This window comes from Aquarana catesbeiana, linkage group LG01 (assembly GCF_042186555.1).
Source record: "Aquarana catesbeiana isolate 2022-GZ linkage group LG01, ASM4218655v1, whole genome shotgun sequence".
NCBI classification, from domain to species: Eukaryota; Metazoa; Chordata; class Amphibia; order Anura; family Ranidae; genus Aquarana; species Aquarana catesbeiana.
This window is the reverse complement of record NC_133324.1, coordinates 825,524,029-825,542,907: the sequence shown is the minus strand read 5'-3', so window position 1 is coordinate 825,542,907 and position 18,879 is coordinate 825,524,029. Positions and strand designations below refer to the sequence as shown.

Here is an 18,879-nt window from a genome sequence, read left to right as displayed (position 1 = left end):
CTCATACTTTAGAAACCCCATGTAGATTCTCCAGTCTGACCCACTGCCTGCCTTCAGTGATGTTGTCACCTTCCGACTGCTTATACCTCACTCCATATTAATCTGCCCTGGTTTATGATTATCTGAGGCCTTACCTCCTATTTGCCCTAGTTGTCATACAACAACCTACAAGTGTATTATGTATTTCTAAAAAGGTTTAGAGGACAGTCAAGTTATATCAGGTGACCTTGTCCCACGTTCCCCTACAGTTTCTGAGGACAATTTGTCTTTCTCCCATGTAGGAACAGATGTCTTTAGTCAACATTCTGGTACCCCCGTTTTATATACCATAGGTTTGTCCTCAACCCCTCTCTAATCTCCATTGCTGACTTTTTCAGTTTGTGTCCGATTAATAAATTGGTCTGATGTTCAGACAGAGCAACTACCTCTGACCTTCTTGAGACTTCGCCAATGTCTAAGGCCCCTATCATTATTTCTGACTCCAATTCAGAACCTTCAAAGCCTACTCCTTTGGGAGTCATTTCGGTCATAAGTGTATCTGACAAGATCAATATGAAGTCTAATCTGGTGGATGCACTAAGCTCGGCCATGGCTATAAGAGTTCAATCTGCTGATCAAGTACAGACACTTTTTTTATTTTTATTTTTTTTGGCTTCTATATACTGAATTTGTTTTTCAGTTTAGATACACTTTAGGTGTGACTCTTTATCAGCCTCTTGAGTATTGCATCTCAATGATGAGTTAAAGTTAAAGAACAAAGTCGTTGCTATGCTGACAGTTTTTATTACTTTACTACTTAAGCTGGATACACGCTATTCAATTTTCTGCAGTTTTTTTCTTTTAGATTTACCAAAACCATATAATATGAGGTCAAACCTAAACACTTTCAATTTGTATGTAATCAGGCAGGTCCTTGCACTACATAGTTGAAGGTAAATCTAAAGGAAATCGAACAACAAAAGTATAGTGTGTATCCAGCTTAAGAGACTGGTCTATTTGTTCATTTCAATGTGCTACAAATGAAGACATTGCCAACAAGCAAAGAGGAAACTACTTAGAGTGGTTGTAAACCCGAAGAAAAAAAAAAAAATCAAATCCTGTAAGACAAAGACATATGATCTAGTATGCATCGCATACTAGCTCATTATGAAATACTTACCTTAGATCAACACACTGCTGTGACCGGCAACATGTCTCCTGGAGTTATTTCCGGGTTCGTGGGCTGCGATGCTGTGATTGGCCGACGTCACTCCGGGAGCCGCCGGTCACGGCATGACCGTTGAAGAAACGGCACGAGCGAGCCATTTCTTCAGTGCGCATGCGCCGATGACTTAGGCGCAAGCGTATATGGTAAATATCTCCTAAACCGTGCAGGTTTAGGAGATATTTACAGTACCTACAGGTAAGCCTTATTATAGGCTTACCTGTGGTGTAACTAGATTTACAACCACCTTAAGCTGCATACACACTATACAACTTTTGTTCGATTTCCTTTAGATTTATCTTGAACTATGTAGTGCAAGGGCCTGCCTGATTGCATGCAAATTGAAAGTGTTTAGGTTTGACCTCATATTATATGGTTTTGGTAAATCTAAAAGAAAAAAAATCTGCAGAAAATTTGTATAGAGTGTATCCAGCTTTACAACAATTCAATTGTTAATGGAGCCCTAGGAAAAAACTGGTTATAAACCTGCAGATGTAAACGACCAGATTTCCCAAACAATCCGGCAAAGTATGTCTGGTTATCTGATTAGAGCATCTTATTTCTGAGTATGGCCGGCCATAGCATGAGGAATTCATTGTAGATGGCCCAGCTTGCTTTCCTTGTGTCTGAAGATATAAGTAGGGGGTGTAGTGTCATTATGTAGGATCAAGCTGCATGCTTGGCTGGAAGGGCCCCTAGCAACCAGTCTCTTTGAACATCTTTAGCCAACAACTGAAAACTCACCGCTACAATGCAAGGCAACTAGAAATATAGTAGATGGCGTTACCATTATTTCTAGACATAGACATCTAAAATTATACTGATTAGAGAAAATGTTTGTGGCAAACCTCTTTAAATAAGTCCTTGACATCATGGTAGGGTTGTGTTGTGCTTGGTCTGTTTCCTGACAATATTTCCAGAACATATATAAAAAAGGAATTTGGCTTGTCATACCATATAATTTGTGTTGGAAAGTGAGCTTGTGCTTAATAAGGGGCTAAATCATTCACAATTATACAAATGTATATTTACATATAGAAATAACTAAAATTGAAATTCCTAGAGTTACAAATCACTTAAGTTTTTTTTTTTTTTTTTTTTTTTTATCTCATTGCATTTGTTCTTCACACCCTGACCCTGTTTGTATATTAAGGCAGCTGGGGGTGCAGGGGCTGCATAAAAACAATAGCTGGAAGCTGAGATTCCTCCATCCACACTGTCCCATGTAGATGGAGCCTAGGTTCACACTGATGCGATGCGGAAACCAGCGCGATTACAGTGCTGGTTCCCGCATCGCATTTCTCCTGCAGGCAGTTCACACTGCCTTCTGCGAACCTCTGCGGTTGTCAATACATCGTGTGCCTAGGTTCACACTAAGTGCCGATTCACACTGCAGCGTTGTCCAAGGTCGGATGTGATTCGCGCCACAATGCAAATCGCATGCCAAATCTGTGCAATGCGATTTCAGCCATACAGATAGTATGGCTGAAATTGCATTCGGACAAACTCGCATAGGACCCTTTCTTTTTTTTTTTTTTTTTTTTTTTTTTTTTGGTCCGCAGCAGAATCGCACCGCACGGATGTTCACACCCATGTGATCCGATTCCTGTCCGAATTTGCAGATCACATTGTGATATGCAAACTTATTTGTCATTAACTTTTGACGCTTCCAGCAGTTTACATAGGGCTAGTGTGAACTGCTGCCAGGAGACATGTGATGTGGGAACCCGCAGTGGATTCACAGGGTTCCCGCATCACTGCAGTGTAAAGCGGCCCTGATGCGATGCAGGACCCAGCGCAAATACAGCGCTGGTTCCCACATCCTATCTCTCCCGCAGGCAGTTCACACTGCCTTCTGCGAGCCGCTGCAGGTGTCAATACCCCCAGATCGGTACACAGATAGCAGTGCGAACTGTGAACTCGCACAAGAGTGAGAACAGCTATGCGATCCAATTTTAGTGCGGGGGGAGGGGAAGTCCCTGCGCTTTTTTTTTTCCCTGTGAATTTAATGCGAGTTTAGCCATACAACTGTATGGCTGAACTCGCATCTCACAGAGATTGCAAGTGATCGGCACCTGCAGTGTGGGTGAAAATCGCATGCGATATCTAAGATCACACTAGTGTGAACCTGGGCGGTGAAATCTGATCATGTATGGTTAACTTTTTAGTATACAAACTAGTCAACCCTGAAAAATGTCAAATGTGACATTGTGACAAAAGTCCTCCTCCAATCCTGCTAAAGACTTGAAGGGAGGGATTTGCTTTACGTGGGTTAAATGCATACTCTGTATACGGCAGAAATTGTCAGATATTGGTTAGAAAAATCCTTGTTTTATGTTATACTATTTTAGTTGAAAAAAGACTATAATTTTTTTTTTTTTTTAATTTCTGTGTTTTGTTCACTAGGACTTTATAAAAGCTCCTCTGACAGGAACCCCCCTCCTGTCAGCCCACAATCCTCAGTGGACAGTGAGCTCAGTACATCTGAGATGGACGAAGACTCCGTAGGTTCAAATTACAAGCTAAATGATGTCACAGATGTCCAGATATTGGCCCGGATGCAGGAAGAAAGTGAGTATGGAACATTTTATTAGAAATCTATCCTATTTTCATTTTATTATGTCACGTTTTGTGGACTGTATTGTTATGTGACTAACTTTTGGATTAAGTCTTACACAATGACAGCTGAACATAATGGACTTTTGCAAATAAAGAATAAAAAATAAATATATACAGTAAGACCTTGGTTTGAGAGTGTTTTGCAAGACAGGTAAAATGTTTTAATACATTTTGACTTGATATACAAGTAGCGTCATGTCACAACTGAGTATAAAAGAGGAGAGGCGCCTCTAAGTGTAGTAATATGGTTACATTTAATGAAGGTACAACATTTAGCAACTTATTTTTACACTTAGAGATGCCCCTCTTCTCTTTTATACTCTGTAGCTCCTGCTGATTTTTGCTTCTAATCCCCTTGTGGAGGCTTCCATTTGTGGATGGACATTTTATGATTCCACTACCTGGTTACCATTGCTGTAATCTTTTTATATGGACTATAAACTGAAGGACTTATGAATAAATGGTTGTCGAATAAATCATTTGAGCTTCCATTATTTCTTATGGGGAAATTTGCTTTGATATACAAGTGCTTTGGATTACAAGCATGTTTCTGGAGCGAATTATGCTAAGGTTTTACTGTATATATTGTATACATTTCCTATTGTATTCATGTAACTCATGTAACTCATAATACTAATGCAGGCCATACACAGAGCAAATTTCTTTCTTGCAGGAAAGAAATTCGCTCTATTCCCCCATCAACACAGTGTTGACAGGGCAATCCCTCCCACCGAGTCGGATGCAAGCACACATGAGTGCCCCCATAGCAAGAGGCTTGCTATAGGGGCACTCAGCGGGGGGACCTGAGAAGAGGAGGATCAGGGCTGCTCTGTGCAAAACCATTGTACAGAGCAGGTAAGTATATGTTTGGGGTTTTTTTTGGTTAAATTTACCTTTTAAGTATCTTTTTAAGATACAGGATTAGACTTCATATATTACATCTCTAAAGTGAAATTTATTATCCATAAAGAACCTCTAATTCAACCTTTGTGTTTATTTTCAAGGTTTGGCCCTACTACCTGCCATTCAGATGTCAAAAACTAGAGCCTTCTCAGTCTGTTAGGCCTCATACACACTGGGCTTTAAAAAAAAAAAAAAAAAAAAAAAAAAAAACAGGTTTTTGGCTTTCATTTTTTTTTTTTGTTTTGTTTTTCTTTTTGCCAATAAAAGCACACGCACATACGTTTGCAGGCGTATTAGAAAAGGATCATTTACAGGCTGAATAATAAAACAGCAAAAGATATGTTCAGGGGAAGAGCTGGAAAAAATGCCAGATGCTCCTAAATGCACATATAACCTTTTTTTTATACCTGGCGTTTAGAGGGGCTGAATAGATGCCCTAATTTATAAGTGCATCTGCACTTACACATTTTTTCTTAGTCCCCCTGCAGAGTCCCTTAATACCTGTTAATCCTACCTGTGAAGTCCACCTAGTGCAACTTCCTATGATCTGTGGGGATGATGCTGCACTACTCCTGAATTCAGAGTGGCACTGCTACTTTCATGTAGGCTGTGCCTGTTTGCACTACAATGGGATGAAAAAATTAGGGCATGGCAGTCAGCATTGTCTCTGCTATTTCACAAGCCTGCATGTTCTGAATCCGCACCCAGCCACACCTAGCCTTGCCCACTGCTTTCTGGATTGACAGCACTGCATATATTGCTGAAACCCCTCACTGTGATCTGCAGTGTCTGGGAGGGGGAGTGTGTGGGACACCTATTAAGGAGGATCTGGCTCAGTTAGGGCAGGTAAAGGAAGTTTTTTGTTTGCTTTGTGAGGCTTGGGCATCACATAGTAATTGGATTTGGTATATATATATGTCATATAGGAGACTTTAGTTGTACTTATTGTTTTCGACTTGCAAGGTCTTGTGCAACTCAGTCCTAGGATGCAAGGGGCTCTGTAGAGACACAGGGATTGATTTTGCAGGTACAAAAAGGTGCCACTGCTTCATCACTGGTGTAAGCTTAGGAACATTTTAGACCAGGGCAGGTTCACTTAAATTTGCCCACCCTGATTTGTTAAAGCCTGTATGTGTGCTTTGCATTTTGAAGGTTGTACACGTAAGATAACTAGGGTTGCAACTAACGATTATTTTCATAATCGATTAGTTGGCCGATTATTGTTTCGATTATTCGGTTAATAACCTTATAAAAAAAGTGTGGTGTATAATTTAGTTAATGTGTACAGTTTTAAAAAAAAGGCAATTTATTCTTAAATATCTCTATGCATTGGTAAATATGAATAACCAACTATATGGTCAGGGTGCAAAATAGCGAATCCACTCTGAGAATAACAGACAGAAGACATATACTGTATAAACTATTAGAGGAGAGATATACTGTATAAACTATTAGAGGAGAGATATACTGTATAAACTATTAGAGGAGAGATATACTGTATAAACTATTAGAGGAGATATATACTGTATATACTATTAGAGGAGATATACTGTATATACTATTAGAGGAGATATACTGTATATACTATTAAAGGGTGAATCTGGTAAATACCATCAGACTCAGAGATCAATTTTTTTTATTAAAAACAAAAACAATGTCTTCCTTAAAAAAAAATGTAATTTTAAGAACGTTCGTTCTTTCATTCAGTGAATGTACAAAGAGTTTTCGTCTGAATATTCTCGTCTAAAAATTGATCTGTGTGGCCAGCATAAGGCTCAGTACACACCTATGCAGTTTGCTTTTCATCTGTTTCTGCAGTGCTTTTTGCTGTGCGTTTTGATTTTTGTGCATGTGATTTTGCTGCGATTTGCGTTTTTGCAGTTTTTTGGCCAATTTGTTGTTGGGCAGATTAAAAAACACATATTGCTGCAAAAACGCATTACATGCTTTTCTGCAGCTTCTCTATATATTGAACCAAAAAAGCACCGTTTTGTGTGAACGTGTCCCATAGGAAGCCATGTGAATGAACTGTAGTGCGTTTCTGCAAAAAGCACCAAAAAACACATAGATGTGAACCAGGTCTAAGACATTTAGTAACATAATGGGGTGATAAAAACTAAAATTAGCCCTTTATAGTACAAAAAAAAAAAGCAGATAATCACTACTGTAAGGGGTTAATTTTTTTTAGTGTAGAACTGTGAAATTAATATTTGCAGTAGCGATTATTTGCTCTTTTTGTACTATAAAGGGCTCATTTTAGTTTTTTTTTAACCCTATTATGTTACTGGCCGATTAATCGATTATGAAAATAGTAATCGATTAATTTCATAATCGATTAGTTGTCGATTAATCGATTAGTTATTTCAGCCCTAAAGATAACTGCTGAGGAGTTTACTGGCTGCAGAAAAAAAAAAAAACACCCAAAGTCAAAAACTGCTGTAAAAACATCCAGTGTGCATGAGGCCTAAAGCTGAAGTTTGGTAATTTTCTTCTGCCATTCATATTGTTCATATTACCACTCACACAATTCATTGTGTTCTTTGAATGGCTGATGGTCATTCAACAACTGCTCCTCTATTTGCAAAATGCAATGCTTTGTGGGAGAATTGTCATTCATATCCCTTATAATACTGAGTGGGCAGAAGGAGGTGGCTGAGCAGTGCAACTTTTCTCAGTAGCAGCGGCTGCTGTTAACATTTAGCATACCAGAAGCTAGGCTCTCAGGGCAGTTTCCAGCAGCTGTTAAAAAGGAACAGGTTTATACTTGCCTGCGCAGTGCAATCTATAGCCCAGCTCTCTGCATCTATAGACACAGACAGTGGGACGCAGCTCCGTCCCCCTCTTACCTGTCATTGCCAATTGAACTGCTGCCTCAGTAAGACCAGGAATTGACAGGAGAGAAAAGCTGCAGACAGACACAGTGCTGGACCCAATGAGGGCTCAGGTAGGTAGGTAAGAGGGGAGGTGAGAGGACGATACAGATGCCTAAACATTTTTTTTACCTTAAGGCAAGGAGTATATTAGGGTCAAAAATGTTTAGGCTTTATAAGCACTTTAATGAGCCATACCCTCATGACCTTTCCTCACACTTGGCCTACGTATTTCACGCTGATACTTTTACAATGCTGACACAACAATGTCAGCAAGTGGGAGTATTTTCCACATACTGATAACAGAGATTACTTTTTTAGTGAAGTAAAATGGCTACTCTGGCATCTCAGGCATCGATGTAAGTAAGATGCTAGCAAATCGTGTTACTGGACAGTTGTGGTCTTGTAATAATGGGCAGGATTATGCATTTAGGGTTCAGTAAATGCAGGTTTTTAGCTCTCTAGCTCTTTTTTTTTTTTCAGATAAGTTTTTACTTTTTATGTATATTTGTAGGTGGATGAGAAAAAAATGTTTTATATGTCCCATTCTTTTCTCATACTGGGGGGAAAAAGAAAAGCCAGCAAGCTTATATAGTGCCAAGAGAGCCTGATCTCTGCTGAAAAAAAGGAGCAAATGGTCAAAGTTTCATAGCTCCAAAAGTACTGCAGATAGCAGTAAACTGCTACCGAGCTTATGGTTTGTTTTAGAGAAATATCATGTTTGTGAAAGGTTCTGCTGGGTCACAAAGTGTCTTCCTTTTCTACATTAAGGTCTTCGACAAGAGTATGCAGCTTCAGCTTCTCGACGCAGCTCTGGTTCATCATGTCACTCCATGAGAAGAGGGGCGTATAGTGACCAGGAACTTGATGCTCAGAGCTTAGAAGATGACGAAGATGGAAGTCACCATTCAGGTCATTTGCCTGTGAGCAGATTCTCACCCTCACCACGTCACTCTCCTCGCCCCTCTCCCAGACAGTCTCCCAGGAACTCTCCGCGCTCCAGGTCTCCGGCACGCAGCTTGGATTACAGAGGTGTATCCCCTCAACCCATGCTTAGCCGTCTACAGCAACCCCGCCTTTCGCTTCAGGGGCACACCACAGACTTACAGACAAATGTGGTGAAAAATGAAGGTAAGTTACTGTTAAAAAAGCACTTGTACTTTCTATTGGATATCCATTATTCTAAGATTTCCATGTTATGTGAACCTATTTGAGAGGATTTCTACTTTCACAGAGGAAGTATAAACTCCCAATCACTTGTTCCCTTATAATGTTTGAGGACCCTGTCAGTTAAAATCCCATGGTGATCAGCTTTTAACAGCTGAAGCTACCGGTATCATCTGTAAGGCTACCACTGCTCAGAGCAGCGTAGTTTTGCTCAGGACCGCAGTCTTAATGGATTGATTTGAGGTAGTTTTTTATAAAGAGATTCTTTCTAGTCAGCAGAATACGGGGTCACATGGAGCTCTTTTCATAAAGAAAATCTTAGCAGCAGCTTGAATAACGGCTACTTACTTTGGAAGGCAGAAGTTATTTAAATCCACTGCACTGTGATTAATGGCACCATTTTCTTTTTATTAGCTCACATGCTTGTCTGCTGATTTAATTCCAGCCAAACATTTTGTTTGGTGAAGTGACAAGAAAACAGGAGCGCGGGATCCTCATTAGCATAACCATAATCATTTATTAAAAGAACAAAATAGCACACTTACTGTTAAAATTCTTGGACTTTTAGCAAAAGTGGTAGGAATCGCAAAGGTGGAGGTATACAGGAGAAAACGGCAGATCCAGTGCCACTGCCTTATGCCTTGTGGTGACCTCTACATGCTGGTGGAAAAAGGTAGGCGGTAACATGTTTCAAATGACAACCCTTCTTTCTCAAACCTCAAGTCCAATTGTTACCTTTAGGGGTTGGTTTGAGAAAGAAGAGTTGTCCTTCAAAACATGTTACAGCCCCCCCCCCCCCCCCCCTTCTTTTCACCAGCCCATAGAGGCCACCACGAGGCATTAGGCAGCGGCACTAACTGCTGTCTATTGGTGGCTTTTTGACAGCTGTCAGAGGGGGTCCCTGTGATGCCGGCCAGGACATTTTGATTACCAAGAATTTTAACTGTAAGTGCTATTTTTTTTCTTTATAAGTGATTACTGTTATGTTGATGAGGGTCCTCTGCTCCTGTTTTCTTTGAGCTGCTTTGGATCATCAAGGAGCTCTTCTGGAAGCTGCAGGATGCTCCTGTCATATTCCCTGACTATGCTGATTAGGATTCCGATTGGAGTGAATCTCATTGATATTGCAGACACTGGACATTAGAAGCTGGGACTTGTAGTGCACTTTGCTGGTTTGTGGATTTGCCTTCATGCTTTGTTTGGTGAAGTGAGGGAGGGTTTGGCAATCTGTGTCACTGCTGGGAAGATGTCTTCCTACTCCCTGTCAGGAAAGGTAGTGAAATATCCCTCTTTTTGGGAGAAAGACAAAAAACAATTTTTTTGCAGAATGAAGGTTAGAACTTTTGTTGGTGTTTTTATTGCTGCTTTCAGTATTGGTAAAGTCTGAACCCCCTTTCTTTTCCACAGGCATTACAGGAGGAGGGAAATTTTCCCCAAAGGGGTTATAGAAAGAAGCAAAACCCTAACAAATTTAAATTCTTCCCCTTTCTTTTTCAATTGGGGGAAAAACACATATTTTGGCTTGAGTTAGGCTTTAATTTTTAGGATTACTGTGATCGACTTTGTGATGTCTTGCACCCTCGGTTCCGTTGTGTAATGTCTGGGAATTCCTCTAAACCACACAAGTCAGACAATCAAACTGTGCTGGAATTTCAAGCTTTGAAGCATTTTCTTCCGCTTTCTCACATCAGAACTTTGGTTAGACTATTCCCATGATTAGAAAAATAAAAGAATTGCGCTAGCTAAATGTGCAATTTAACATACATAACATAAATAAAAAATCATGTGAAGGAGGATAAATGCAAAAGACAGCTGCATATAATCCACAATAGTGTCCCATCAAATGAAAAAGAAAAAAGAAATAAGATGAAGTAGTGACTCCAGATCACCCATAAATGATCAGGAGTCACTACTTCATCTTATTTCTTTTTTCTTTTTCATTTGATGGGACACTATTGTGGATTATATGCAGCTGTCTTTTGCATTTATCCTCCTTCACATGATTTTTTTATTTATGTTATGTATGTTAAATTGCACATTTAGCTAGCGCAATTCTTTTATTTTTCTATGTTTGATTCTACAATTGATGTTTATTGTTAGAATTGCTGCTGTTTATATCATTAATCGTTCACATATTCTATAGCGCAGTTTTTATTTCTGTTTTTTCTATTCCTATGATTATTTAGTTTGCTGTTATGCTGCACCATTATAGCACTTTGTAGACTGAGAACAGTCCTAATTTGAAGTGTGTGACCCCCCCCTCCCTGCCATCCCTTCTGCTCCTGGAACTGTCATCTTCTGGGAAAAGGGTTCCCCACACCCACCTTTTATCAGATGGTTCAGTAATTCCCTGACTGAAGCTCTAAGGCTGCTGTGACTGCCTGCAAAACAGAAAAGTAATTGATGTAAGATCTCATCTGTATTCCAAGCCAGGTTATCAGCCAAGCAAAGTATGTAGACAGCATTAAAGATGTGAGAACTGGTAAATATGAGATGACTGTCCATCTTTCTTGCATGGGTAAAAATTTGACTTGTATCTGTTCAGTTATCTTTTAGGCACTTGAGCTCTTAGGCTTAATGTACACGGGACATTTTTACAACCTCTCCTGAACGATTTAACTTGACAGATAGTAACCCACGTTTAAAACGTCCGTTTTGCCGTGTTTACATGCCGCGTTTAGCGGTGTTTTGCCGCGTTTGAAAAAAATTTTATATATATATTATTTTTTTTTTTTTTTTTTTTTTCAAAATAGCCAAAAATTAAAAATGCCTATAAACGAAACCCAGTTACCGCGTTTTAGAAGCGTTTGGTGCTTGAAATGCCTCTAAACTCAGCGTCTGAACTAATTTTTTTGCTTTCCAAAAAAGTCCTCTAAACTCAACTGCCTAGAAAGGACTATAAATGACCCTGTGTACATGTACTGATAAGATAACATAGAGGAGAGTTCAGGAGCAGTTGAAAAAAATGCCCAACTGCTCCTAAACATCCGTTTAGCAGCATCAATGTACATGAGGCCTAACTGTTGTATGCTGCTCAGCACTCTTTACTTACGTACTGTTTTTGTATTTTGTTTGCACAGAGAAACTGAGACGGAGTCTTCCAAATCTCTCTAAGGCGACAGGCATTCAAACCGCAGAGGCTGTAAAAAACAGCAGAAGTTGTGAGTCAAATCTGCAGGTTCCAAATGGAGGATCCTCCCGAGCGCTGAGCACTTCCAGTAAGTGAAAATTTGTGTTGCTTCACGCTGCTTACTGAGTTATATATTATTAGGTGTTCTATAATGACAGTGGTTTGGTCATGTGATCAGCAAGCGCTCAAATGTTAAAGGAAGTTTGGGATTAGCCTGCAGATACAGTATCTCACAAAAGTGAGTACACCCCTCACATTTTTGTAAATAATTTATTATATCTTTTCATGTGACAACACTGACAAAATGACTCTTTGCTACAATGTAAAGTAGTGAGTGTACAGCTTGTATATAACAGCGTAAATTTGCTGTCCCCCTCAAAATAACTCAACATACAGCCATTAATGTCTAATGGCAACAAAAGGGAGCACACCCCTAAGTGAAAATGGCCAAATTGGGCCCAAAGTATCAATATTTTGTGTGGCCGCCATTATTTTCCAGCACTGCCTTAACCCTCTTGGGCATGCAGTTCACTAGAGCTTCACAGGTTGCCACTGGAGTCCTTTTCACTCCTCCCATGACGACATCAGGAAGCTGGTGGATGTTAGAGACCTTGCGCTCCTCCACCTTCTGTTTGAGGATGCTCAATAGGGTTTAGGTCTGGAGACATGCTTGGCCAGTCCATCACCTTTACCCTCAGCTTCTTTAGCAAGGCAGTGTTTGTCTTGGAGGTGTGTTTGGGGTCATTGGTCATGCTGGAATACTGCCCTGCGGCCCAGTCTCCGAAGGGAGGGCATCATGCTCTGCTTTAGTATGTCACAATAGATGTTGGCATTCATGGTTCCCCTCAATGAACTGTAGCTCCCCAGTTCCGGCAGCACTCATGCAGCCCCAGACCGTGACACTCCCACCCACCACGCTTGACTGTAGGCAAGACACACTTGTCTTTGTACTCCTCACCTGGTTGCTGCCACACACGCTTGACACCATCTGAACCAAATAAGTTTTATCTTGGTCTCATCAGACCACAGGGCATGGTTCCAGTAAACCATGTATTTAGTTTGCTCATCTTCAGCAAAATGCTTGCAGGCTTCTTTGTGCATCATCTATGGTCGTATGGTCTGAGCACTGACAGGCTGACCCCCCACTCCTTCAACCTCTGCAGCACTCATACGTCTATTTCCCAAAGACAGCCTCTGGATATGACACTGAGCACATGCACTCAACTTCTTTGGTCGACCATGGCGAGGCCTGTTCTTAGTGGAACCTGTCCTGTTTAACTGCTGTATAGTCTTGGCCACCGTGCTGCAGCTCAGTTTCAGGGTCTTGGCAATCTTTTTATAGCCTAGGCCATCTTTATGTAGAGCAACAATTCTTTTTTTTTTTTTTTCAGATCCTCAGAGAGTTCTTTGCTATGTTGAACTTCCAGTGACCAGTATGAGAGAGTGATAGCACCAAATTGAGCACACCTTCTCCCCAGTCACACCTGAAACCTTGTAACACTAACGAGTCGCATGACACCGGGAAGGGAAAATGGCTAATTGTGCCCAATTTTTTTTTTTTTTTTTTTTTATGGGGCCTAAAAAAGTAGGTTCCCCTTTGAGGAAGATGCATCCAAACTTTGGAATAAGGTACCAAAGCTGGATGCACCTCTCTTGCCAAACAATCGGACTTGGCCTTCGATGATATGGGGGCTTTGAAAGACCCAATGGACAAAAGGGGAGATGTCCTACTGCACAGAGCATGGGATTCCACTTCGGTCAACCTAAAACCAGCCTTAGTGGCAGAAATCTGGAATGTTGGCTTTCCCAGCTTCAGTCACACCTGTCGGCTGGGACCTCAAGACAGCAGATTTTAAACTATTTTCCTCTGCTTTTTAAAGCAGTAGGTTATTTGGCAGATGCCTCAGCAGAGTCAGTGAAATTACCTGCAGATCTGCTGCCTTGGTGAACTCAGCAAGACGAGCCCTCTGGCTGAAAACATGGACAGGGGACTCAGAGTTCAAATTTCACCTTTGCAGCATCCCCTTTTCAGGAAATCTTCTTTTTGGATCAGGCCTAAAGGAAGTGCTAGAGCGCACTGCAGACAAAAAGAAGGCCTTCCTGGAGGCTAAAAAGAAAGCCGGTAACTGGTAGTTCTTTCGTGGCCAGAGACAACGAGCACAACCTGACCTGGATAACCACCCAAAAAAGCATTAGACGGGACACAAGGGTAGAGGTAGAGGACGGATACACTTCAATCCTCCTCGGAAACCCACTAAAACCCAATGACTCCTCCAGTCTCCCAGTGGGAGGAAGGCTGGGGAACTTATTCCCTCAATGGGCAGCAACTTCCTCCAAGTACATTCTGTCTGGATCTGATCCACAATGGCTACAGGTTGGAGTTCGAATCTGTAAAACTCAATGCCCCCCCCCCCCCCCCCCCCCAAAAAAAAAAAAGGTTGCTAGTGACAAGCCTCCCCCAGAATCGGGAAAAGGCAGAGGCACTGTGTCTCCTAATAGGAGATCTTTTGGACCAGAAAGTACTCACCCAATTCCCTGGAAAGAACAGGGACAGGGGTTTTATTCACATGTCTTTGTGGTGAAGAAACCATCAGCCAAATTTCGACTAATTCTCAATCTTCGACCCCTGAATCAATCTCTGAGATACAAACACTTCAAAATGGAGTCCATCTTCTCATTGAGAATCCTCCTATTTCAGAATTGTTTCATGACCACTCTGGATCTCTGAGATGCATATCTCCATATCCCAATTCACCCAGCGCTTCAAAGATATCTCAGATTGGCGGTCAGGATGGGATCAGAGATACGCCATTTTCAATGTCAGACCCTGCCGTTTGGCCTAGCTTCGGCTCCAAGAATTTTTACAAAAATTCTAGCGGAGGCCTTGTCTCCCTTGCTGATGAGAGCAATCATGATCATTCCTTTTTTTGACAATTTTCTTTTGATAGCCAGGTGCTATCACCAACTAACAGCAGAACTGAAGGAGCTTCAGGATTATCTCCAGGCTTTAGGTTGGTTGATCAACCGGGACAAATCCTGCCTAGTACCTTCCCAGAGGTTCTCATACCTAGGGTTACGAGAGTGCCTCGGTGGAGGGAAAGAATTTTCTACCAAAAGAAACTTTTTATTTTTAAGATGGACCGATTTAACAAACCCAGGTGAACATGTGTAGAACCCACACCTAATCCGCATGTCTAAGAGTTGTAATTTCCATCTTGTTAATTTTGCTTAATGCTATCCCTGAGTAGCTGATACCTATAATATACCAACAACTTCACCTGTTGTTGGAGCATGTAGTTTTGTCCTATTGCCAATAGTGGCACTACTGTTAAGGTTTTATTTTTTATATAGTGTTATTGCAATGTTACGTGCTGAGCCTGGGTATACCCAATAGGCTCTGTTTTTTGTATCTTCAAATGTAAAACTCCATAAAAAGAATTAAAAAAAAAAAAAGATGAACCGGTTGGCGGCAAAACTACAGGGCAGTCAATTGGTCTTGCTGAGAGAAATCTCACAGGTGGCGTTATGACGTCCTGTTCTCTTTCAGTGCCTTGGGCAAGGTTCCAATTCCACCTTTGCAGGCTTTTCTCATAAAAAATTGGAACAGAAACACCCTGGACACCAAAGTTTCCCTTCTCTCAAGGATTGAGAGATCCCTTTGGTGGTGGGCTCAGCACAACCTGTGCAGAGGCCTGGAATGGACTACTCCACAGACAAACGTTTTAACCACTGATGCCAGTCATTTTGGTTTGGGAGCGCATCTGGGAAGCAGGGTAGCCCAGGGGACTTGGTCCCCTAGAGAAGCAAGGTGGTCTTCCAACCAAAGGGAGTTGTAGGCAGTCCGGCAGGCAGTGAGTGCATTTCAGGTAGAACTAGAGGGTTCTTCAGATCCACTCGAACAATGTAACCACGATTGGCATACATTAACCACTTCAGGCCCGGAAGAAATTTCCCCCTTCCTGACCAGAGCACTTTTTGCGATTCTGCACTGCGTCGCTTTAACTGACAATTGCGCGGTCATGCGATGTTGCACCCAAACAAAATTGATGTCCTTTTTTTCCCACAAATAGCTTTCTTTTGGTGGTATTTGATCGCCTCTGCGGTTTTTATTTTTTGCGCTATAAACAAAAAAAGAGCGACAATTTTGAAGAAAACGCATTATTCTGTACTTTTTGCTAAAATAAATATCTCCATTTTTAAAAAAAAAACAAAAAAAAGCAAATTTTTTCTCAGTTTAGGCCAATATGTATTCTTCTACATATTTTTGGTAAAAAAAAAACCGCAATAAGCGTATATTGATTGGTTTGCGCAAAAGTTAGATAGATTTATAGCATTTTTATTATTATTATATTTTTTTTTTTTTACTAGTAATTGTGGCGATCTGCGATTTTTATTGTGACTGCGACATTATGGCGGACACATCGGACAATTTTGACACATTTTTGGGACCATTGGCATTAATACGGAGTTCAATGCTATAAAAATACATTGATTACTGTAAAAATGTCACTGGCAGTGAAGGGGTTAACACTAGGGGGCGATCTAGGGGTTAACTGTGTTCCCTGGGAGGTGATTCTAACTGAAGGGGGAGGGGACTGACTAGAGGAAGTGACGGATCGTGGTTCCTAGCTAATAGGAACACACAATCTGTCACTCCTGTCAGAACAGGGAAGTGTGTGTTTACACACGCTCGTCCCTGTTCTGTGTCTCCTGCTCACGATCGCTCGTGGCCAGCGGTCATCAGCGTGGCGCGCACCTACTATCTCGGCCCCGCGAGCCGACGTATAGCTATGACGGCTCGCGCAGTGGAGCCAACCTTACGCAGTATAACTGCGGCGGTTAACAAGCAGGGAAGTCGGCGGCGGCAGGTAATTGCAAACAACATTTTTCCTTGGGCAGAACAGAAGCTGGCCTCAATCTCAGCCATACACCTAAAGGGGTCTCAAAACTCGCTGGCGAATTTCCTCAGCCGTCAGGACGAATGGGCACTCGGTCAAGAAGGTTTTACAGCCATCGCACAGAAATAGGGGATGCTGAAGGTAGACCTCTTTGCATCCCAAAAAAGAACCAGGAGGTTGAAAAATTTATTTTCTCTAAACCCTCGGGATCAGGCGATAAGTATAGACGCTTTAGCCAATCCTTGGGTATTCAGTCTTGCGTATGCTTTTCCCCCAGTGACACTAATTCCCCTAGTTCTTTGGAAATTTATTTCAGAAAAGGCCAACCTCATTTTGGTGGCCGCTTTTTGGCCCAAAAGGCTGTGGTTCTCCACACTACAAAGCCTCTCTACAGTTCCACCCATCCTCCTCCCAGAGAGGAAGGACTTGGTCACGCAGGGACCAGTTCTTCACCCTCAGGTGACAACATTGAAGCTATCAGCATGGCTTCTGAGGAACAGCTTCTAAAACTGCAGGGTTTTTCGGAGAAGGTGGTAAAGACCCTCGTTAACTGTCGCAAGCCCGTGACCAGGGCAATTTACTCCAAGATGTGGAAAAAGTTAAACTCTTGGATGTCAAGCCAGGGCCATGCAACCCCAGATGTTCATACAGTATTGGAGTTTTTTCAGGAGGGGGCAGACAAAGGACTCTGTTAGCACTTTAAAAGTGCAGGCCTCGGCCCTCAGTGTGTGTTTTCAGACTACTCTACAACAGAATCATTTTGTATCAATTCTTTTAAGGCTTTATCCAGCGCTAAAGCACAGGCAGTTAAGTCCTGTCCAGCCTGGTATCTTTAGTGCTTAAAGCATTAAAGCGGAGTTCCACCCAAAAATGGAACTTCTGCTTTAAAGGAGGTGACCCCCCTGACATGCCACATTTGGCATGTCATTTTTTTTTGGGGGGGGGGGGGGGGTACGCTCTTTTTAGAGGGTCCCAGCTTCCACTTCCTCCTGGCACACCACGGCACTGGAAGGGAGATCACCTCTCCCCCCTCCCTCTCGGCAATCACCTGGGACACGTCACAGGTCCCAGATGATTGCCCGGCCAGTCAAGGCACATGGTGTGGCTCGCGCATGTGCAGTGGGTGCCCGGCTGTGAAGCCACAGCCAGGCGCCCACAGTTACAATGCCAGCGCCGCAGAGAGGAGGGGGAGACGAGCAGGGCTTCGTTCCCCCACATCGCTGGACCCTGGGACAGGTAAGTGTTCGATTTATTAAAAGTCAGCAGCTGCAGTATCTAAATATTTTTTTTTTTTTTTTTTAAGCAGAACTCCGCTTTAATGCTGAGCCCTTGAAGGATTCATCCATTAAATGGCTAACCTTTAAAGAACGTTTTCTTGGTAGCAGTTACATCTGCAAGAAGGGTCAGTGAATTACAGGCTCTCTCCAGTAGGGAGCCATTTTTATCTATTTTCAAGGCTAGGGTAATACTTAAGACAGATTCTGTGTTTCTCCCAAAGGTAGCCTCGGCCTTTCATAAATCCCAGGATATTGTTCTACCCACCTTCTATTCCAATCCTGCTAACAAGGAATAGGAATTGTTCAGTCGATTAGACGTCAGAATGAGTCTTTTATGTTGCATTGAGAATTCTAAAGCGTTTAGAAAGTCAGAATCTTTATAGTTTTTGCCGGTGTACGCAGAGTTCAAAAAGCACCCAAGTCCACTTAAGCTAGGTGGTTCAGATTCGTTATTGCTGAATGTTATAGCCAGCAGGGAACCCCACCTCCATTTATCAACGCGCACTTAACCAGAGACTTGTGAACGTTGTGGGGAAGAGAGAGCTGGTGCTTCGCTAAAGCAAATATGTAAATCTGCGACATGGTCCAGTTACTTTACCTTTGCAAAGCATCATCGCCTAGATCTGCTTACAAGCAAAGATCAGGCGTTTGAATGTAAAGTCCTCCAGGTGGTGGTCCCACCCTAAATGGCAAGTAATGGAGAATCGTCTCAGAGGCTGTCCTGGAAGACGGTTGGAGAAGACCTGAGTCAGACTTACCGGTAACTCATTTTCTAGGAAGTCTTCCAGGACAGCCGGGATTCCCCCCCAAT

General features: G+C 41.9%; 1 protein-coding gene across 2 annotated transcripts in view; it reads left to right on the top strand.

The window, feature by feature from the left end:
* Positions 1-18,879, top strand: part of SLAIN2 (SLAIN motif family member 2) — a 95,582-nt gene that overhangs the window by 55,355 nt on the left and 21,348 nt on the right. For both annotated transcript variants that reach the window (XM_073608476.1, XM_073608477.1), the window contains exons 4-6: positions 3,611-3,775; positions 8,368-8,727; positions 11,844-11,981. In XM_073608476.1, the coding sequence (XP_073464577.1) occupies positions 3,611-3,775; positions 8,368-8,727; positions 11,844-11,981 (663 nt within the window). The remainder of the gene's footprint in view (positions 1-3,610; positions 3,776-8,367; positions 8,728-11,843; positions 11,982-18,879) is intronic.